The sequence below is a fragment of the Trichechus manatus genome, unplaced genomic scaffold, assembly GCF_000243295.1.
Source record: "Trichechus manatus latirostris isolate Lorelei unplaced genomic scaffold, TriManLat1.0 scaffold00019, whole genome shotgun sequence".
Taxonomy (NCBI): Eukaryota; Metazoa; Chordata; class Mammalia; order Sirenia; family Trichechidae; genus Trichechus; species Trichechus manatus.
Window position 1 is genome coordinate 10,508,400 of NW_004443955.1, and position 23,817 is coordinate 10,532,216.

The 23,817-nt window shown below is 41.5% G+C and overlaps 1 protein-coding gene across 2 annotated transcripts in view; it reads right to left on the reverse strand.

Annotated features, from left to right (window-relative positions):
* Positions 1 to 11,357: 11,357 nt before the first annotated feature.
* The window catches only part of TJP1 (tight junction protein 1), a 79,535-nt gene continuing 67,075 nt past the window's right edge, over positions 11,358 to 23,817 (reverse strand). For both annotated transcript variants that reach the window (XM_004372638.3, XM_023727859.1), the window contains 5 exons: positions 23,003 to 23,172; positions 20,359 to 20,836; positions 18,355 to 18,572; positions 16,799 to 16,942; positions 11,358 to 12,335 (listed from right to left, as the gene is read on the reverse strand). In XM_004372638.3, coding sequence (XP_004372695.1) covers positions 12,241 to 12,335; positions 16,799 to 16,942; positions 18,355 to 18,572; positions 20,359 to 20,836; positions 23,003 to 23,172 — 1,105 coding nt within the window. In that variant the 3' untranslated portion in view covers positions 11,358 to 12,240. The remainder of the gene's footprint in view (positions 12,336 to 16,798; positions 16,943 to 18,354; positions 18,573 to 20,358; positions 20,837 to 23,002; positions 23,173 to 23,817) is intronic.

Here is a 23,817-nt window from a genome sequence, read left to right on the forward strand (position 1 = left end):
TGATGCCTGCAAGTTAACCTCCAATGGTGGAGCAACAAAGGTATTTATAATATGTACGTGTGTCTGTGGATCCAGACAAAACAAGCATGGTGAAATGTCAGCAATGTTGACTCAAGGTAGTGCACCGGATATCATTACAGTATTCCAATTTTGCTGCATGCTCAAAAATCCTTTTAATAAAATTCTGTTTAAAAAAATCTAAAAGAAGTGTGAGAATGAAGGTTAGGTCCCCGCTTTCAAAATGGATGGTTGAACAAGAGGTTTTTTAAGGGCATAACAGCCACGCTGCGGCTGGGGGTAGCTGAGCCCACTCAAGTCCAGGCTCTGTGTAATCTGAGGGGTCGGGCCTTGGTGAATTCAGTGAGGAACACTTGAAGGGCTTTAGGGAGGGGGTGGGGTGGAGGGGCTGCATTCTAGAAAGATGGCTCTGGGCCCAGTGTCTGGAAGATAGATTGGGAGGGCCACTGAGGACCAGATCTGTTAGGATGCAATCCCAACTTTGCAGACGAGAAGTGCTTTGGTGTGTGGAGAAGAGAAATCTGAGGTCAGATCAATGCGCTTTGTGGATAAGGGCATGGTAGAGGGGCTCCGGGACGCCCAGCTTGAATGACTGGTGCTATTTACCTGGGGAAGAAATGCTGCAAGAACAGGTTTTGATCCTGTTGGCATTGATGAGCAGGTGTGCCCATGCAGCTGGCTGCCGGGGACCCTGTCGGGGACACAGCTGTGGCTTTAGGGTGGTGGTGATAATGACGGTAGGGAAATGGCTGAGGCCACTGCAGGAGCCAGGCACAGGCATAGGAGGCTCGCCTCTCCTCTGCAGGGGCTGGGCCATGTCTCACCCACCTTTGTCTCTCCCATTGTGCTGAACCAAGGACCCTATACTGGTTAACAAGTGTTGGTAGAACCAAATTAATTTGCCCTGAGTACCACAGACATTCCTGTCTTCTCAGGAAGCCTAAGGCTCTATGAAAGCAGAAGAAAGAAAAGAAGGTGGGGGAGGGGAAGGAGGAGGTAAAAGAGGAGGAGGAGGAGGAGGAGAAGGGAAAAGGGTAAAAGAGTGAAGAGCAGGATTGGGGTGGGGGCAGATCATGGTCCAGGCCCTGCTGCCCACAGGGGCCTCCGTGCTCACAGGGCCCCGTTCCCTTCCCGGCACAATCCTGACAATCCTGACACCTTTCTTTTCAGTGCATTTCTAAGTTCTGCAGAGGCTCCGGAATTGTTCAGTAAGTAACAAGTTTTGGATTTTTATTCCTTTCTTCCTAATTACAAGGCTCATGAGAACAGTAGCAGTTGTCATTTGCACAGTATTCATCATCCTGCTGCAACGGGGAAAACGAGTCATTTTAGCATAAAACGTAGAACCGCGGTGAAATCCAAATTGTAGTCAGTTGACAAGAATGATAACGCCTGCAGAAAGGCTCATCTGGGAGGGCCTTGGAGGGCAGGCGAGCAGCAGGCTCCTGAGAAGAGAGGCTTCGTCTGTTGCCGGCAGGCGGAGCTGACACTCTGCCTCCGGACCACCGTGCTGAGGCTGTGTCTTACCTTGCTCATGAACATAAAACAAGACTGAGAAAGCAGAAAGGTGGGGCGCACCATTCAACAGGCTATCAGCTGAGTAGGCAGAACTCTTGCCAGGCTAGTTGACTGCGCATGGGAGGGGAAACGGCTCAAGCCTTCTGGAAACCGGATATTATCTTAAAGGGTCACCAACAATAGCCCCGGTCATTCCACAAACACCCACGTGGGCCTTCCGTTCAGGCTTTAATCACAGATACAGGGAAATGAACGTCCTGCAGCAGGAGGTGTCAGCCGATACCAGTTACTCAAATAAAGGTCAAAGGGAGATAAGGAATACAGGTGCCAATTTATGATCTGACAATTGCCCCAAAACACCTTTTGGCTTTAATAACTTGTCATTCCTTGCACGAAAAAAGCCGAATGCATTTAGGTTCTAAGCTCTTTGTGCAGAGGCTGCAGAAGACAGTGAGAAGAGATCAGACCCCTTGGGGTCATTCCAAGGGAGGGCACATGCAGGACTTCTCTCGGTGGGCGGGTGCAGAGGGTATGGGAAGTTATAATGTGGCCAGATGCCCAGAGCCTTCCTGTCTGCCCAGCAAGCCATAGCCCCTGGAACCCGTTCCCTCTGGGGTCTAGGCACTCAGTGGTGCTTCTGTTTTAACAGACACGGTTACAAGGGCTGGCGTTCCTGACTTTTCCCCAAGGCTAGTGATGGAGAAGGTGGAAATGTGGTTTAGTGCCCTGTGTGTACAGATGCTCAAGACCCCTCAGCAAATGATCTAGGAAGTACACATGGTTAACGTGCTTGGCTGTTAATCAACAGGTTGGAGGTTTAAGTCCACCCAGAGGCACCTCGGAAGAAAGGCCTGGCAATCTGCAGTAGTCCTCTCTTATCCTTGGGAGATGTGTTCAAGACCCCCATGGATGCCTGAAACTGGATAGTACCGAACCCTATATACAGGGACGGATTAACCAGTAAGCATGTTATGCACCAGCTCACATCTTTGATGTGGTGAAAACCAGGTGAAATTGTGCACTACAGATTAGTAAGTAAACACAATTAAACTCGTGCGTACCTTGTTTATTGGGTAATCTGTCCCTGTCTATATATACTATGTTTTGTCCTATACATACATGCCTATGATAAAGTTTAATTTATAAATCAGACACAGTAAGAAATTAACAACAATAACTAATAATAAAATAGAACAAGTCTAACAATATACTGTAATAAGTTATATGAATGTGGTCCCAGCGAGATGGAGCGGGACGGCATGAGATTTCATCATGCTACTCATTTTCGGACTGCGGTTGCCCATGGGTAACTGAAACTTTGGAAAGTGAAACCAGGGACAAGGGGGCTACTGTACCTCTGAAATCAGCCATTAAAAAACACTCTGGAGCACAATTCCGTTCTAACACACATGGGGTTGCTATAAGTCTGAGTTGATTCAACATCAACTGGTTTGGTTTTGCTTAGTGGGCACGTAGGTGTGGTCTCATCACACCCAGGATGTGCCCTTGCAGCCTGCTGCACCCTGGGCAGTCCCTTCCATTCCTGGCAGCTTGTCAGGAATGGGCTGTGGCAGGGTGGGCCGCTGGGAAGGACCGATTTCCCCAGGTGATAGCTTTCACTTGGCCGAAGGTCACAAGGAAACAATAGCTGACATTCCAATCTGCCCATGAAGCAAAATCAGAGCTCCAGGGCTTATCTTGCCCCAGTCAAACTGTCACAGACGCCCTTCAAGGGGAGGAGTTTTTATGAGAGTTAGTTGACATTTCCTGGAATGGAACCTGTGCCACGTTACTCTGCACTGGGCTTGTCCCCAGCTGCTTCCCAGAGCATCAAACAGGGTGGGGAGGACAGGGGACCCTGGTGTGGGGAAATCAGTATGTACTGTTCACGACAATCCACTGAGGCACCTCCAGAAAGCAAGTGGGTATGGTCCACTCCCATCTGGGTCCTCGGGAGGGTGGGGTCAGTGTGGGGAAGTGGACAGTGTGGGAGGTATGGTCTGGGCTGGCCCTGGAGACTGGGCACATCTGGGAGCCTATTCTGGATCCTGAACTGGAACGGCAAATGCTATAAAGGACAAATGGAATATGGATAGTAGATTAGATGTATCTAATCTGCTGAGGCTGGACTTCTGAAGTGAGGAACTTGGCAAATCTTTTCCCCAAAAAGTAACAATAAAACTGGACATTGTCAAAAACAACCATTTCAGGACTTAGGAAATCAACCAAAGGTATACAACAAATTGAGATGTTTATTCAAGAAAAAGATCTTGAATAAAAAATAGTAGTTTGTGGCATTTTTGCCTGTGACTTCTCATCTCTCCCCCCAACTCCCAGCTCTGTTGTTCTACTAGGGGGTGAGGCAAACCATGAAAACCAACAGCTTTGCCGCCAGATGGCACTGACTGGATCTGAAGTGCAAATGGTAGCGACCTTGGGGAAGACCAACGTTGTAGCTAGCCCAAGGTTGCAACCCTAACTGGGCAAAATCAGACTAGCCAGAAATTTAATAAACAGAGGGAATGAGAGATGTAGCGGGCCTTGATAAATCCCCTGGCAGTCAGGAAGGCTAGGCACACGTTCAAGGTTGTACATATGCTCAGGAGAGACTGGAGAGGGCCCTAGCTATCTACATTTCCCTGGCTGAATGTGCAGCCTTGCACTTGCACAGAGGAGACCCAAGATTCAACAAAAAGTAAGAGCTGGGCATATTTATAAACTGCCTGAATTTTTAATGCATTCCCAAACCCACACACAAATCCACTGAAGAAGGCTGGAAGCCTTAGTGGCTCAAGGTGTTTGAGTACAACATCTGACCAATCACTGGGTGACTACTAAGCTATGCTGACTCAGGGGCAACTCCTAGACAGCCAGTCTTAAAAATAAAAACAAGAATAACAACAATAATTAAACAACTGAGAAGAAAGAACTGAGCAAAGACATTAGTGACTGCAAACTGTGACTGAGACAGATTCTATAGGATTATTTCCAGAGAAGCCACTAAACAGAATTATAGCAACAACACTCTGGGGGTAAGGGGATGGATCAGAATCCAGAGTTGCTACAATATATTATCTAAAATGTCTACTTTTCAACAAAAAATTATGAGACATGCAAACTAACAGGAAACTGTGACCCATACTCAGATAAAGTAAAAGCAGTCAATAGAACCTGTCTCTAATGGGGTCCAGATGTTGGACTAATCAGAATTTTATATATATAAATATGTTCAAAGATATAAAAGGAAAAAACATATACAAGCAGTAATCATAAGAGAGGTGGAATAGCTCTAATATCAAAATAGACTTTAAGACAAAAAACACCGCTAGAGACAAAGAGGGATGCTTTATAATGGTCGTAATGAAGATGGAACACCTATAAACATATATGTTCCTAACAACAGAGCTCCAAAACCAAAAACTGACAGAATAAGGGAAAAATACATTATTTAAAAATAATTGTTGGAGACTTCAATGACCTACTTTCAATAACTGAAAGAACTAGACAGAAAATAAGCAAAGATATAGAAGATCTGAACAACACTATCAACAAACTTGACTCATCTGTAATCTAAAGAACACTCCACCCAACAGTATTTTTCATGGAACACTCCCAGGATAGACCACATGCTAGGCCATAAAACAAGTTTCAAAAAAGTAAAAGGATTAAAATCATACAAGTATGTTCTCTGATCAGAATGAAATCAAATTAGACATCAACAACACAAAGAAATCAAGACTGCTCCAAATATCTGGAAATTAAATAATACACTTCTAAATAACTCATGGCTTAAGAAAGCACAAAAACTAGGAAATATTTTGAACTGAATGAAAATAAAACATAACACATTAGAATTTATGGGATGCAATTAAAGCAATGTTTACAAAGAAATTTATAGCTTTAAAATGCCTATTAGAAAAGATCTCCCATCAATGACCACCCTGACAGGGAACACAACAGTGAGTCCCTGACAGAGCAGGAGAAAGGTGTGTGCAGAACTCAAATTCACCTAAAAAGACCAGACTTAATGGTCTGAGACTGGAGGAACCCCCAAAGCCATGGCCCTGGGATGCTGTTAACCCAGAATTAAAACTATTCCTGAAGCCTACTTTTCAAAGATTAGACTGGACTATAAAATATAAAAATACTTGTGAAGAGTATGCTTCTTAGTTCAATCAGATACCCCAGACCAAATGGGCGGCTTCTGTCTGGAGGCAGGACGAGAAGGCAGGAAGGGACAGGAACTGGTCGTATGGACACAAGAAACCCGGGGTGGAAAGGGGGAGTGTGCTGTCACATTCTAGGGATTGCAGCCAATGTCACATCACAACGTGTGTATACATTTCTGTATGAGAAATTAACTTGAGCCGTAAACTTTCACCTGAAGCACACACACACAAAGACCTCAAAGCAATAACTTAAGCTCCCAGCTTCAAAATCTAGAAAAAGAGCAAACTAAACCCAAAGCGAACAGAAGGAAACAATCAAGATCAAGGCAGAAACTCATGCAATGGAAAACAGAAAACCAACAGGGAAAATGAATGACACTCAAGTTCGTTCTTTGAAAAATCTCTGAGGCTCTAAACGGTATTGTGGTTATGTAAGATACGAGAACACCCTTGTTCTTAGGAAATGTGCATCATATCTGTAACCTCAAACGGTTCTGAAAACATTTTTCTTTCCTTCATCCATCTACAGCATGAGCATGTGTGGAAAAACGTTAACATGTGGGGAGTCTGAGTAAAGGGTCTAAGATAATTCTCTGTATTACTCTTGCAACTGCTCTGTCTTGCTCTTGGAAGTGGGAAAATATTTTAAAAAACAAAAACTAACCCCTCTGCCCTGGGGGGTGGCGGGCACCAAGTTGCTAGGCTCTGATGGGCTGGAGGCTTTGCTGTCGACCCTGGGTGATCCTGTGGCCACAGAAGCCTGGTTCTTCCAGGGAAGAGCCCCTTGGTTCTGTAATAGGCTCTTCTTGGCTGCACTCCGGACCACGCATCCTGCACAGTTCTGACCCTCTCCTGGCACCTGCCCTGAGTCTCCTGGGAGGGCCAAAAAGGCGCTTCCAGAGAACTAGCCATGATGCTTCCTTGGAAAGCTTGCAGTGTATATATGCCATCATAAATGTGGCTTATTTTTTAATCTGTTGCTGTTGATTCTGACTCACGGTGATCCCACGTGTCAGAGTAGAACTGTGCTCCATGGGGTTTTTAATTGCTGATTTTCAGAAACAGATCGCCAGGTCTTTCTTCCAAAGTGCCTCTGGGTAGACTCAAATCTCTAACCTTTTGGTTAGCAGCCAAGTGTGTTAGCTGTTTGCACCACCCAGGGACTCAGTTGGTACATCTTCTTGGCAGATCCCTAAGGTTTGAAAAGACATGTCAACTATACTTACTTAATAAAAAACAAAACTTAAAATTGAGCTTGTCCCCCAGACTGAGTGCCCTTGGGCAGCAGTGATGGGAGAATGAGGGCCCCAGATCCACGGGCACTAAATGCTACAGAAGAGGCCTCCACTGGGGGTCACCCTCCCTCCTGGATCTATCCTGGGACTGTTGCTTTACACATATCCTCTTGCAAATAACAGTCTCAGAAACAACTTCACTTTTTAAAAATTGCTTGGTTTTAAATGTTTCTAAGTCAAACCCTACAGCTTCCTACCCACACTCCCGTTTTCTGCCCAGTGGGTAGCATGACTAGGGCTCTTTAGGTCTCAGGCTTTTTTCCTTATACACTATGTAAGGGACTGATTATTAGGGAGGCTGTGAGAAACTCCATGTCCTGGAAGTTCCCTCTAGCACACTCAGTGATTCAGTCGTTTGTCTGAGTTTCTTACACATTCAACACTGTGGTTCCAGCTAAAGGAAGCCACCGCCCTCTCCGATGCCAGCCCCTGCCACACACCAGCTCCCAAGCACTGAAGGGCTGTTCGTGTAAGTGCTGTTTCTTTCCTCCAACATTAAACGTCAGCATGTCGATCATACGCCAGTTTTCTTCCTTCATCAGTTAAGGGGTAAAGCTTTATGTCTTCAAATGCACTTAAGCACAGGATGACATCTGTGGAGAAATAGAATTTTCACTGCCTCCAAAAAAACAGTCTGTGATAATCAAGCCTCCAAACACACCACAATCAGCACCTCTGCATCCATCTGTGCATGACTTTTCCACGGCTCGTGCAGGAGGGCAGCTCCACACCAGAGTGAGCGCCTGTGTTGCATCAGCTGCCCTTCTCAGGTGAACTACACGAGCTACACATCTGGTAGGCAGGTCAGTTTGCAGGCCAACTAGATCACACGATCTGTAACAGCAGCCTATACTGCAAACAGGTGGTACCAAAATGCAGAAAGCGTATCACAATCAGCTAGGTTTCTCTTCTGAGCACTTTGTGCCAACTTCTAGTTAACCCAGGTGATCATCGACAACTGGGGGAAAACAAGCTTGAGTGTACTTTAAAGGCAATTTTAAAGCTACTTTTAAAAAAAGATTCAAACACAAACATTTAAAGTTTTATTCTTTTAGTTTTGAATTAGAAATTCTCTAAGTTTAAGATATACCTTCTTGCTGAATTCTAAAAAGCACTAATATTTTCTAAAGGTGTGTCTTTGTTCTGTGAAGTGGTCTGAAAGGAAAGCACACACTCGGGTGAAGTAGTTGAGTCAAAAAACGCCAACAACTGAGCTTACTTTTACTGTGACCTGAATTTATTAGGACAGGATGATTCTGTGAAAGTCAGACAACCTCTCCAATTTCAGCAAGCATAGTCAAGTGGATTTCTCAGCACTCCATCTGCGGAAACATGGCTGAGTAGCCCGACAACACAGAGACCACGCAGCTTCTGTGGCATGGCCGACCCCCCATGGCCGACCCCCATGGCCGACCCCCCAGGGACTTGTCTTGGGAGGCACTGAGCTCACAGCCCTCTGGTTTGCACTGCTGCACAACAGACGCTGGCTTCCTTCTGATCCAGAAAGTGGTTTCCAAACTGTGAGCCACGGCAAAGAGAAAGACCTTTGCTCCCCACTCCCCATCTGCCTGCATTTACTGCCAAGCTACTCACTGGTCAACCACATCCCCATCTAGCCTGAAGCCCCTGCCTCTCCTGATTTGGGTCATCTCCACTTGCACAGTGCCTGATGTGTGCTTTGCACTAAGTGAACATTTGCTAAGAAATCAGAAGGAGTCAGCTCAAGTAACTCAAGTAGACATTCACTAGGTTTCCTAATACATACATAAGTACTACGGGGAAAGGGCAAAAATGGGCTTCTGACACTAGAACTCGGCCATTTGAATTATTTCACTGTCCCATGCTCAGTAGTGTGGGAACACGGTCTGAGAGAACAGAAATGCCCTCATCCTGTCAACATTAAAAAGCACTAGACTTATATAAACCTTGCCCAGAACCCATGCCATATAGTGAAAAGCAGGCAGATACAAACAACAGAGTTGCAGACTTATGGTCCTTTCACTATTTATATGGGAACTTAATGTCTTGTTTAGGCCTTATATATTTGTGTGTTTTATAATAAGGACACATTTAAAATAGAATACACTAAAGGAATCTCAACACATACCTTGTACTATATTGAAAATTAACCACAGACATAAATATCAAACCTAAAACTAAAAAATTTCTAAAACAGGAGAAAAATCTTTGTGCCTTGGATTAAGAAAAGATTTCTTAGATGTAACACCAAAAGCACAATCTATAAAGAACTGAAACTGAACTTCATAAAAATTAGTAACTTCTGCTCTTTGAAATATACTATTTAAGAAAAGGAATAGATTGGGAGAAAATATTTTTTGAGTTTGCATCCAGAATATATAAAGAACTCTCAAAACTCAGTAATAAGACGACAAATCACCCACATTAACAAACTGGGGGGAAGATTTGAACAGATACTTTACCAAAGATAACAAATGAAAAAATGCTTAGCATTATTCATAAGGGAAATGCAAAAGAAAACCACAATGACACAGCGTATTAGAATGGCTAAAATAAAAAATATCAACAATACCAAGTGTGGGTGAGGTGGAGCAACTAGAACCCGAGACTGCTGATCGGAGTGCAAAGTGGTAGAGCTACTTTGGGAAACAGGTCGGCAGTTTTTTGTGAAGTTTAACATACACTTACCATCAATCTAACTTCCAGGTATTTAATCAAGTGAAATATAAACTGATCTTCACACAAAAACCTGTGTGTGAATGTTTATTGCAGCTTTATTAGTAATCTCTAAAACCCAGAGCCCCTCAAAAGTTCCACAAGCGGGAAATGGGTAACAAACTCTGGTACAGCCAGGCAATGGGACACTACTCAGCAATGAAAAAGGACTAACTGTTGACACCTGCAACATCATGAATGACTCTCAAATGAATTATGCTCAGTGAAACACAGAAGTCAGACTCAAAGGCTATATATTGTATGATTCCATTTATATGACATTCTTGAAAAGGCAAAACTTTTAAGGACAGAAAAGAGGGCAATGCTTGTCAGGGGCTAGAGGAAGTACTGAATATAAAGCTTTGGGCAGAAGGGAATTTTGGGGCACAATGAAACTGGTCTATATCTTGATTGTGGTAACGGTTATGACCATATGTGTTTGTCAAAAGTTGCAGAACTATAAACTAACAAGGGTAACTTCTACTGTATACAAATTATAACAAAAAAAGACACAATAGACTAAATCCACAAAGATGTTCACTAAAACACTATAGCAACAACCTAAGCGTCAATAAGAGTGGTGGATAAGTGAATGCGACAATCACGACGGACTATTTCTAAACCCAAAAACCAAACCCACTGCTGTCGAGTCGATTCCGACTCATAGCTACTCTACAGGACAGAGCAGTACGGCCCCATAGGACTTCCAAGGAGAGCCTGGTGGATTTGAACGGCCGACCTTTTGGTTAGCCGCCTGAGCTCTTAACCATAGTCACTAAAAACCATTTTCTCCCTTCAAACATAGTGATGAGAGAAAACACCTATGATACAGGATACAAAACTATATACAAACTGGACATTATGTGTATTCATGTATGTAGCAGAAAGAACACAAACATTCTATAGTTCTGCCTGCTTCTTTTTCCTAGTCTGTCTCAAGGTTTCACTGACCTGCTTCAATGCTAAGTCATTCTAATCAGTACTGCCCACCCGGCAGCACACACTGACCATGAGGAACAGTCACCATCGATAGAACCAGGTTTGAACAGGATTATCAAGTTGCATGACATTAGAAACAGTGGGCAATATTTTCTGAAATAGACCAAACCAGCACTTTATTTTAAAAAGTTTTATTCTGTAGATTTAGAAATTTGAGATTTTTAATAACAGCAAAAGAAATTCAGTCACACCTAATGATTAACAGAATGTAGTGGCATATTATCTAAGCAGAAATCGTGCCGATGTGCCATAATAAATTGTCTATTAGTAAAAAAATACACTTTAGGGCACAGCATGGTATCACAAATTACAGTAGGGATACTTTGCAAGAATTTAATCAAACTAGAGAATTCTGAGTAACTGTATCTTTTAAATGCAGCACTTAAAAATGTAACAACTCTTGTGCATTCTTTTTCTTAAAAAATGACCTTGTGTGTCATAGAAACGCTGCTTTATTGCTGCAGAGGTCAAAGTTCAAGGCTCAAGAGGTACAGGAGAGAATACAAAGGTAGCCTTAAGAAACTTGGTTTTGTTTATGTATAAAAAAGGTAAAGTTTATAAAAGTTAATTTACAAACCAAGAACAAAAGTGGTGTGCACGCATTATGTACAAGCATCCTTAATGCACAGCCAAAAAGAACAGAAAACAACCACTATCTCTTGCGCAAAAAAAAAAAAAGCCCAAAAAAAAACAACAGCAAAAACCTCCCCAAATCACACCATGATTTTCTTCTCGGTGATTATACATTTCTGAAACCACCAAATTCACTATTTATCACTTACTCGATCTTTTTTTTCATGATACAGTATTTAGCTGTGCACAAGTGCCATAAACACTCAGTGACACACAGCGAGAATGATCTAGGGACTAAAAACATGAGGGCAAGGCATTCCTGCTGGCTGGTGTGTCTGCGGTGATATGGTTAATTCACAGACCAAAGAGGCCACGGACCAGTCTCACATGCTTTGGTGTCCTTCCCTAAGAAAAATGTATTTTCATATACAGTAACTGTCTTCATTTGACAAAAAAAAAAGTTATAAACTCCCCTTGCTGTACATTTCTGTTAAATCCACTACACTGGTTATATATTCCAGGTGCATTTTAAAAATGTGTGCATATTACCTCATGCATAATAAAATGTATATGCCAGGCCAGGGTCATCATGAAGTTTAAAACAGTGTACTTTGGAAAGAAGAGAACTCAAATGCACCCTATTTACTGGCTAGTAATTTAACGGAAATCAATAGGTGAAGTTAGCAGTAACCATACAAAAGTACAAAAATCATTACAAAGCAAAACAGCTTTCAAACTCTAGCCAATCAATACCAATAGCTCCTCACTCACAAACACGTAGTCTGTGGCATGTTTCTGACCACGGTTCAGGGGCATGCTCACTAACCTTCATCAGTTCAAACAAAACGCTTAACACTAAGAAACCGTAGTATCAATTCTAAGGAAAGCATAATACTTGACAGAGTGGTTCCATTTAGATTTAGTAAGTTTAACCCAGTTTCACATTATTTAATCAAGTTTCTGTATTTTAAGAATTAAAAGTGGTCAATCAGGACAGAAACACAGTTTGCTCCCACAAGGTAATTTGGATCTCCAGGAAGACACTTGTTTTGCCAGGTTTTAGGATCACCTATGAGAGAAAAAGAAGTTGGTGTCATTTACAGTTGGCTAAGCGACTATCTATAATTCTTTGCAATCACAGGGCAAACATAAATACATATATTTAGATATAATTTTCTTCTATTTTTTCAGCATACTGCACTTATATCAAAACAGTACTGTATTTCCACACAGACCCACTAGAATCTAATGATTTTAATGCTGTTTCAGACTTGTATTTTGCTCACCTCGTTTTTAAGTTCGTTGCCGTTTAAAAAATGAATAAAAGCTGGGGAGATCATATGCCTAGGACAGTCCCGCTCTGTCCCTGAGCCCACATAATTATTAACAGTGCCCTTCTTTCACTGTCACGTTTGGGCAATAATTATATGATTACCCACTTGACTGAGTATGAAGACACATGGATCACTCAACTACAGGCCAAAAAATGAAATCTTTAAAGTTCTGCAGAGGATCCTGAAGCCCCTCCTCCCAGACAGAAACAAATCAGTTAAGACTGGGCCAGAGTTCCTCAGCCTTGGCTGTGAACAAAATACTCAGAGCTTACGTGGAAGCCTGAGGTGGGTTCCGGCACTGGGGTTTTGTTTTTGTTTTATTGTGCTTTAGGTGAAAGTTTACAGCTCAAGTTAATTTCTCATTCAAAAATTTATACACAGATTGTTTTGTGACATTGGTTGCAATTACCACAATGTGGCAGCACACTCCCTCTTTCCACTGCAGGTTCCCTGGGTCCATTCATCCAGTTCCTGTCCCTTCCTGCCTTCTCATCCTGCGTTTGGACAGGAGCTGCCCATTTGGTCTCGTATATTTGACTGAACTAAGCAGCAAGTTGCTCATGTGTGTTATTTTTTGTCTTACAGGCTTGTCTAATCTTTGTCTGAAGAGTGGGCTTCACGATGGCTGCAGTTCTGGGTTAGCAGAGCATCTGGGAGCCAGTCTTGGGGGTTCTTCCAGTCTCTATCAGACGAGTAAGTCTGGTCTTTTTATGTCAATTTGAATCCTGTTTTACTTTTTCCTCCTGTTCTGTCTGGGACTCCCTGTTGTGATTCCTGTCAGAGCGGTCATTGGTGGTAGCCAAGCATCATCTAGTTGTTCTGGTCTCAACTCAGGCTGATGAAGTTTCTGGTTCCTGTGGTCCTCTAGTCCTTTGGGCTAATATTTTCCTTTTGTCTTTGGTTGTCTTCATTCCCCTATGCTCCAGGTGGGATGGAACCAACAGATGTATCTTAGATGGCCACTCACAGGCTTTTAGGACCCCAGACGCTACTCACCAAAGCAGGATGCAGGACATTTTCTTTATAAAATATGTTATGCCAACTGATCTAGATGTTCCCTGAGACTATGGGCCCCAGGCCCCAGACCCATCTCCTCAGTCCCTCGAAGTGTTTGGATGTGTCTAGGAAACTTCCATCTTTTTGTTTTGGTCCAGTTGTGCTGACTTCTCTGTACTGTGTGCTGTCCTTCCCTTCACCAAAGTTGACGCTGTTTACTATCAAGTTAGTGAGTTCCCCTCGTTCTCCCTCCCCACCCTCGTAACCATCAAAGAATATGTTTTCTGTGTGTAAACCCTTTCTTGAGTTCTTGTAATAGCAGTCTCATACAATATTTGTCCTTTTGTGACTGACTTATTTCACTCAGCATAATGCCCTCCAGGTTCATTCATGTTGTGAGATGTTTCACAGATTCATGATTGTTCTTTATCGTTGCATAGTATTCCACTGTGTGTATGTATCATAATTTGTTTATACATTCATCTGTTGATGGGCACGTAGGTTGTTTCCATCTTTTTGCTATTGTGAATAGTGCTGCAATGAACCTGGGTACACATGTCTTATTCAAGTGACTGTTCTTATTTCTCTAGGGTATATTCCTAGGAGTGGGATTGCTAGATCGTATGGTATTTCTAGCTTTTTAAGGAAACGTCATATTTTCCAAAGTGGTTGCACCATTTTACATTCACAGTAGCAGTGCGTAGGAGTTCCAATCTCTCTGCAACCTCTCCAACATTTGTTATTTTGTGTGTTTTGGATTAGTGCCAGTACTGTCGGAGTGAGACGGTGATATCTCAGTGTAGTCTGGATATGGCTAATGATCACGAGCATCTCCTCCTGTATCTGTTAGCTGCCTGAACGTCTTCTTTGGTGAAGTGTCTGTTCATATCCTTTGCCTATTTTTTAATTGGATTTATTTGTCTTTTTGTTGTTGAGGTTTTGCAGTATCTTGCAGACCTTATCAGATACGTCGGCCAACGATTTTTTCCCAGTCTGTAGGTTCACTCTTTTGGTGAAGTCTTTTGATGAGCGTTTAAATGTTTGACTTTTAGGAGCACCCAGTTATCTAGTTTCTCTTCTGGTCTTTCTGCATTGTTAGTTACGGTCTGTATACGATATATGCAGCACTAGGGTTTTTAACAAGCTCTTGGTTAATTCAGATTTGCAGGTAGAACTAGGTACCCCTGGTAAACCCAAACCAAACCTGTTGCCACTGAGGTGAATCAGACTTATGACAACCCCACGTGTGTCAGAGTAGAACTGCTCCATAGGGTTTTCTTGGCTGTGATCTTTATGGAAGCAGATCGCCAGGCCCTTCCTTCTGTGGCACCACTGGACAGGTGCAAACCACTAACCTTCTGGTTAGAAGTCAAGTGTAAGGTGTTTGCAACACCCAGGGACCTTGGAAGCCCTGGTAGTGAACACTAAAAGTGAACACTGAAAGACGGGATGAGCGTATGTCTCTGTGGTACCCAAGGTAAGCTGAGAGTCAAACCTGCGAACTTTTGCCTCCCTTACAGCACTAGTTCTCAACCATGAGTGAGTCTGCCCCTAACTCATGTCACATGTTTTTGCTCTTTGCATATTACATCTAGTAGAGAGAAGGCAGGGATGCTGCTAATACATCCCACAATGCACAGTACAACCCCACAAGACAGAAATTATCCGGCCAAAATACTCAACGTGCGAAGGTTGAGAAACTCTATTCACAATAGGCTAGGTATCACCCAAGTGCAGGTATCTGGATTCAGGAGCACTTCAGGATGGGCTCAGCAGTTTAAAAAAGTCATTTAACTTCACAGATACATATATCCACACACACATAAATACACACACACACGGGCTTATGCAATACTCCAACCTCTAAATAACAAATTTTTTAGGCAATAAGCTAGAGCTATGACACTCTCTGAAAGTAAAAAGAGCTTATTGTTAGGCTCAAGTTTCTTTCTAAAACAGTAATTTTTGGTCAGATTAAGTCAGTGATTATCAAAAATCTATACTGAGGTTCTGAAAGGAAATTTATAGCACAAAACAATTTAAAACTATACAGGATTATATAATTTTCTTTTCTCGGTGAATGTACTCAGATTTAACACAAAAAAGTAAGCTGTTTCAGTCTAATAAACCAACTTATGCTCTATGGCATCAAACATCAGAGGTAAGTGGGGAACTAATTTATGCTTCATATAATATCTGAAAAAAAATCACTTATGAAACAAGTTAACTGTATTAAACAGTTATTTTAAGAACCCTGCAAAAACACCTTCGTAAAACAGAAATTCACCCATCCTAATTCAAACTAGGCTAATGTTTCTCAGTAGAATCTTTGAGGAGACAACCTTAATATCTAGTGTGTTAAAATTAATTTATTAATTTCTTCCAGAAAATGGCGTACTTGTGAATGTGAAAACACGTATTTGTGTGTTTCTCCCCTGCCCTTCATCTTGCACAGTACGCTCCTATAAGCTTTACACCACAGAACTTTCACACTGTACCAAAGTAAACTGCATAATGTACATTTGAATTATCAGAAATTCAGAAGCTGTACTTTAAATTCTTATTTTCCTGTATCAGGCTCTCTTCAGGTAATCTACATCAGTAATCTAAAAGTTACAACTGGTTACTGACTGAGTCACCCAAGGAAGTGAGAAACATGAAAATACAACTAAGTTTTGAAAATTATGATCTTATAAGCAAAAAGTCATTTAAAAATAGTGTGTAACAGAAGTTATTTAGAGTTTTACAATGGAAAACCATGGCCAAGTACGATCACAGTGGAAGAACTTTTGTCTTTTATGTTTCTCTGGTATTTATGCCTCATAGATTAAGAAATTAAAGAATAATAACAAAAACCAAAAATAACTATATAAAGGAATTAAATCATTTTACTAAAAAGATGAAAATGCCTCTGTGTAGGGCAATATCAATTCTCCCACTGCATCCTGAAAATGTGGGTAGAACAGATAATTTTGTTAAATACCAACCTTTGGCCAAATCATCAGTTTTTAAAATGTAGAAGCTTCTCCACCTGTCCATATTACTTTACAATATGCACCATGAATGAATTTGAAAACACTGGTGATGCCTACAAGGCCACGGGAACAGAGGTAGAGATGTGCTAACCAACAGCATCATCAGCCCAGGTCTTAATCAATGACAGTACCCAAAGCCCCAGAAGGACAGAGTGAAGACAGCATACCCGACGAGGAGGTGGATGATTTTAGAGCAAAAGACCAACCGTCAGGAGTCATGGACGCACAGTGTGGTAAGCGCAGCTCCACTGGTTTCAGGAACTTGAGGCCATGGGGCCCACACATCACTAAGGGGCTCAGCAGTGTCTCACCTGGAGTCAGAGAAAGGGATGGAGGTGAGAAGGTGAGATGGTGGGCTTCCTTCTAGATCCAAGTTCTCCTCATCCCCCTTCTACTTATGGGCTTTAAAGTCAAATGGGTTAGTTCTCTATAGCAGCACTGTTTTTTCTAGTAGCCATATTAAAAAATAAAAACAGGTGAAATTAATCTTAATATTTAATTTAACCCAATATATCCAAAACATTATCATTTCAATTTGTAATAAATACACTAAATCTTTGAAACCAGTGTGTATTTCACACTTGCAGCACATTTTCATCTAAAAATAGTCACATTTCAAGTGCTAAATAGCTACAAGGAGCTATAGCTACTACATTCGATCATACAAGTCTATACTTTTTACAAATGTTACTTCTATTTTCCATTTTTAATGTTTTCTTTGCTACAGATTCGGTTTATGGAATTAATGCACGGCCAATAGAGTCAGTCCTACTTGTTTTTAATACAGGCTATTCTAAAATCACAGCATAGAATCTGATGTTACTATTCTGGCAACACACAAGAAAATGAGCTAATGTATTTAAGGAAGTAAAGTGCTCCTAAAAGATTCTAAAAAGCAACTGAAACATGGTTCATTATAATATCATTTTGATAGATTTAAGAAGATTACGAAAAATAACACCATTCCAAGATTCCTTAAGCAGCTCAAGAACATATACTATAATATCCTCTAAGGATATTTCATTCACTCAGTTGAGTATTTACTAGTGCTAGGTCCCAAGGTGAGAAATAAGACAGCACCTGTCTCAAGAGGCTTACATTCTACAAGCAGGTGACTTATTACCTAACCCACCTCTAGAGATGGAAGGGCTGATTGACTCCAGAGACAAATTTGGCCAGATTATGCCAAGATGTGAGGAAAGCCTAATGGCATTGCCTGTGGTCACTTTCAATCTCCCACTGAAAATAAAGCACAGTGTGTGGAAGGACTACCATGTTAATCTCAACCATCAAGGCTTTAACTGCTGAACGCCCCTTCATCCCGTAATGGCCATCTCCAGGGTCACTCACCCTCAACACCACTCAGGAAATTTTGACACAAACACTCGTGTGAGACGCCCTCCCTGAGGGAAGGAAGCATTCTGTGGTTGTCAGTGTGGAGGCAGAAAAGAGGTCACGAGAGTATCCTCAAGGAGTCCTGGTGGCGCAGTGGTTAAAGTGGTCGATTGTTAACCGAAAGGTCGACAGCTGAAAACCACCAGCGGCTCCGTGGGAGAAAGATGTGGCAATCTTAGAAACCTGTGGGGTCACTATGAGTCGGAACTGACTCGATGGCAGTGGGTGGTGGGAGAGAAACCTCTTAGCTGATCACTGTAAGCTCTGAAAACACAGATACAGGAACTCTTAAGTTATTAAAACTAAGCAGAAAAATAAACACATTTACCTTTCTCTTTATCTAAAGGCGGGAGGATGCTGTTGTCTCGGCAGACCTTGAAATAGATTTCCTGCTCAATTCCCTCAGGAATGGCTCCTTGTGGGATAATTATACTAACACCAGTTTCTACGGAACTCAACACCCCACCGTTGCTGTTAAATATCCCTCGGGCTGTGGCTACCACAGTATGGCCGTCCTCATCTTCATCCTCTTCCACAGCTGAAGGGCTAAAGAGTTAAAAAATGGTTGATAAGTTAATTCCTACTGATAACACTGGGGCTCTCCTTTCACTACTATTTTAAAAGGCAGTTTCATTTTTATTTCTCCAATCAATCAAGAAATTACTTCAACAAGATGGTTTTTAGGAACGGATTTTACTTACAGGGATAATAATTAAAAGCATATTCTTCACCGAGAAATCAATTTCATTTTTGAAGGTAACTAATCAAGTTATCTTTATTATTGACTTTCCGCAACTTGAATGCACAAAACCCGATTCCTTGTGCACCCAACAACTATAGTTCATTGGTTTTAAGAAGTACATTTTGACATCCATGAAACTGACACAGAGTCATGGTTCAACTGATAACATCTTTCCTCCTTAGTGATATATAAAACAACAGTGTAACTGACGGCTTCTTAGACTTGAAAGAATATACTGATTAGGTTCTGCATCTCCCTAGGACTGTAAGTATGCACACTGATTTGCTGCTGCAGGGAGGAAATTACTCCTTCCAGGGCAGGCACCACTGTGGCTCAGGAGACACCATTCCATCCTGACAAGGACCTCAGTTCCTTCTTCAGTTAAACTGATGGATTTCCTTGGCACTCCCTGTACCAAAGGCCTGCGCTGGCAAAGGCAAGGCTTTCACAGTCCGATGAGGTAAAGACTTTGGTATGGGAACACACCAAACACCCATGAAAACAGACAGTATGTAAACTTAGTCCACAAAGAGTATCAAAGACTAAGGGAATGCGGTTACAACTGCTGCAAAAGGGAGGATAACAGCCATGGAAGATTTCTTGAAGTAAAGTTTTGAGCCAGGACTTAACGGTGAGCAGAAAGATGGACCAACAAAATAGAAGTATGTGAAGGGGAGCCGAACCTTCATTCCAGCATGTCGGGACCGACAGGGATGGACACTCGTGACGACGGCAGGGAGTGGAGGCCATCACCTGACACATCACCTCCCACACAGGAAGGTCCACTGCTCCACCCGATGACTTGTGAGGCTCACACAGATGGGGTCGCAAACTAACAGGGCTGTCCTTTTTCCTGGGAAGCAGCTGTGGTGGCCTTCAGTTCTGTCTGCAAGTGCTTCTACTTCAGTGGGTGACTTGAAAATGTAACTGGAGTTAGGAGGCTGAGATGGGCTTATGTGTGGCCAGAATGGGCTTCATCCGTCACTCTTGAATGATAAGACAGAAAAGAGTACAGGGAGTGTGGCTCCAGATGGGCTCGCTTTGTCTTGATAGCTCAGTCATCTTATTGTTAACTGTTTCTCAACAGCAATTTTGAGGCTATTACATCTTCATTTCCTTTTAACATCATTTTGTTGAACAAACAGTGTATGAGGGACACAGACAGGTATGTTTCTGAGACAGTCTCCAAACGTATCTCACCAATCGAAGGTTAACTGGGAAGCCATGGTGGGTAAGGCTGTGGGCTCTGAAGTCAAACGACCTGGGTCTACGTCTCGGCTCACTCACCCTAGAGTGTGACCCTGGGCAGACTGCTCGGTGTCACTCAACCTCAGTTTTTAGTAAATGGGGGATAATGACAACAGCTACCAACAATACATGATTGTTAGCTTTATTATTCATTAACACTATCTTGTATTCTTGCAGAACCTTCTTGGTAATGGCATTTATTGCAACATTTTGGATAACATTCTGTTCAGTTTAAAGCTACACTTAAAATTATCATTTCAAGTCCCAAACCATATAAACTACATCAAACTCACACAAGACAAATCACACAGCCAATGTTTGAGAATAACACAAAAATCTTACCTCACAGGAATAGCTTTAGGCACTGTGCTGGTATTATTTATTTGATATTTAGGCTTATCTGCATGAATGGAGAAGGTTTCGACTCCACTGTCAAACTCAGGAGGCTGTGCTGAACTGTGTGTTTTCAGAAGAGTCTTTGGAGAAGTGGGGGCTTTTGAAGGTAAGTCTGATTTGTGTGCAGTTTCACTTGGCAAAAGATTGTGACTGAATTTAGGACTTTCAAACTTGCGTTCAAATGGCCTAGCAGAACTTGTGTAAGGTTTTGGTGTGAATCGATTGTATGCTGGAGTGACCGTTTTCTGAGTCTGTTCAGCTCCATTAACCGGAGCTTTATCTGGGAAACTTTTTGGGGGATAGAAAGTAGACTGAGCAGTATCTTCTCTGTTTGATGGTCTGAAAGTTGCTGGCTTATTCTGAGATGGAGGTGGGTCTGGTTTGGACACTAAAGAATTCTGGAAATCCAATGACACTGAATTACCTGAAAAACAAACATATACCAGCATTTAAAATACTTTCTGAAAGTTTTCACAGTCCTTCTGGTGTCTCTACCATCTCAGCTTGCCCTAGTGCCAGAGTTGAGGCCCAGGTCTGGGATGCCCCAGTCAGAGGGTGGCTCTTGAACCCTGGTGGCTATATGTGATGTAGAGGGACCAGGAGGTGGCGTGGACACACGTGGAGCTACCCTGGAGTCAGGGAAATGCTGCTAAAGGTCCTGGCACCCAGACTGATGAGTAACCCCTCTTCAACATTCACCACAAATTAGAAAAAGAATGACAAATTCAACTACAGTTAAAAAAAAAAATTAGTACTACAAAACTCACCACAATCAAAGTCAAAAGAAAAACCACAGACTGGGAGAAGACATTTATAACATGTATAACTGATAAAGAATTAACATCCAAAACATATAAAGAACATCCATCTATCTGTAAGAAAAAGTCAACCCAACAGGAAGATGGGTGAAGACATGAACAGGTAAAACGTAAGTGAAACCTAGAAGGCCAGTAACCATGTAAGATACTCAACCTCACCATAACTTAGGAAAATGCAAAACAAAAGCAAAGAACATGAAATACCATTTCACACACAAAAGACTGGCAAAACTTAAGAATTTTACAGCATCAAAACTGGTGAGGATGTGAAACAACAGAAATTACTGGTGTACTATTGGTGGCAGGGTAAAATGATACCAATGGGAACTGAGGAGGGAACATGTCCCAGCTCTCTTTTATGAAACTAGCATAAACTTGGTATTAAAACCAGACAAGAGTATTATAAGAAAATGATAAACCAAAATCTCTTGTGAACACAGTAATATAATTTACCACATTAACAGAATAAAGGAGAAAGTCATATGGTCATCTTCTTACATGCAGAAAAAGCATTTGGCAAAATGCTTTCAACAAATAGGAAGAGAAGGGAAATCCTAAACATGATAAAAGGCATCTCCAAAAAACCTACAATTAACATCATAAAGGTGAAACATAAGAATCCTTTCTCCCTAAGATCACGAACTAGACGAAGATTTGCTCTCATTATTTCAGCAATAAGTGGAACAAAGCAAGAAAAAGGAACAAAGATGAAGAGTAAGAATGAAAACTTTGTCTGCAGATATAATCATATACGAACAAAATTCTAGCATAAAGTAACATCAATCTACAATTACAATCTGTCTGGCTAAAGACTTACATATCCTAGAATTTGACTCATACACAAATAACACTGAAGTATTGTATGTAGTAGAAAATATCTGTCAACAGGGAAATGGATAAATCCATTATGGTGATTATTCTCAGAGTAAAATATTATACAGCTATTAAAATGAATAAACTTCAGCTATATGTAGCTAACTTGTTGAGATTTTACAAAGGCAAAGTTGCTAAGGGAGACATTTTATGTGAAACTTTAAAGCATGCAAAACAAACTTAATGTGATGTAAAAACACACAAGGGTTAATAAATACAAAATTTAGGGTAGTGGTTACCTCTGGAGAGGGAAGAAGGAAAAGAGACAGGATTAGAGAGAGACATACAGGCGATTTAAAAAAAAAAAAAAAAAAAAAGGGAGACAAATCAGCAACACTCAGTGGGGGATTCGGGGAGGCTTTATGTTTTCCTCTATACTTTTTGGTGTCATGAAATACTTCACAATTACTAAAAAAGACTACACTCATTAAGAGAGAGACAAAATTCATTTTTAGAGAAAAATTCCTTCTTTTGGTAACGGCATTCACTGCAACAAGTGAGAAGCAGCAGCACTTCCTTCGATAGGATATAGTTCATCATTTTCCTGCATATAGCTTTCTTATGTCCATCAGTGAAGATGGAATATAACAATAATTTTTATAAGTCACCATTCAAATACTTAGATTCAGATGTACCAGTAAACAAATACTACTAGAAGATTTGGAGACCGGCAAAAAATTGACTTAATTAATAAAACAGACTAAAAATCCAGCGGAAAGGTTTGTCCAATACAATGGACACAGTCATAAAGACAGGAGCTGTACTTCTAACAAAGCACTATTTTTTACTTTACCCAGCCCAAAGGCTTCAAGTATGTATTTATGTAAAAACCATCTTGCTTAATAATGATAAGAATTTAGTTTCGTAAGGATTACTATGTTGTAACTTCTGAACTGTACCTTCCCCGTGTGCTCCCTTGGCACGTGTGTGGAGGGCCAGAGAAGCGCTGGTGGCAGGCTGAGCCGGCTGGGTGTACTGGGAGGGCAGTGGAGGAGGAGGAGGGGTCTGGACAGGGTCGTATCGCTTCTCCCCAAATGACCTATCCGCAGCATCAACTTCAGGTTTTCCCCTGTTGAAAAATAAAGGAAAAAAATGCCAACACTTGAAAATGCATTCACTATACAAAGCAAGTTATCATTCCTTCAAGTACCTCTAACTTCTAAAACTCGAGAAATTTCACAATGTATTTTTGTAAGTATGGGTAACTACTCTACCAAAATATACAAACAAATTCAACCATTCATCAGCACAAGAAATGTCAAGACAGCACAGATACTTGAAGAATATTCCAAAACATCCAGAACATGGCAACCAAAAGGCAGATGAAATTTTGGGTGTACTCGTAATACTCAACTGTGCTGTTTACCAAAAAATTGTAATGGCTGGTAGGTTTAAGAAAGTCTTGCAAATATTTTGAAAAATACTGGCCAAATTTCCGTGGACCCATTTCTGATTTTGTATCAGGTACAAAGCTTGGCTTCTGGCATACAAAGAGCACCTTAAAAGACGAATGGAATAGACCAGGGGCCAGCAAACTTTATCAGTAAAGGGCTGGATAGTAAATATTTTCAGCTTTGTGTGCCACACAGTCTCTGTCACAACCACTCAGCTCTGCTGTTACAGCGCAAAAGAAGCCACAGACAGTATGTGAATGAATGGGCATGGCCATGTTCCAGTAACACTAAAACAAAAACTGGACATCTTTTACTTTAAA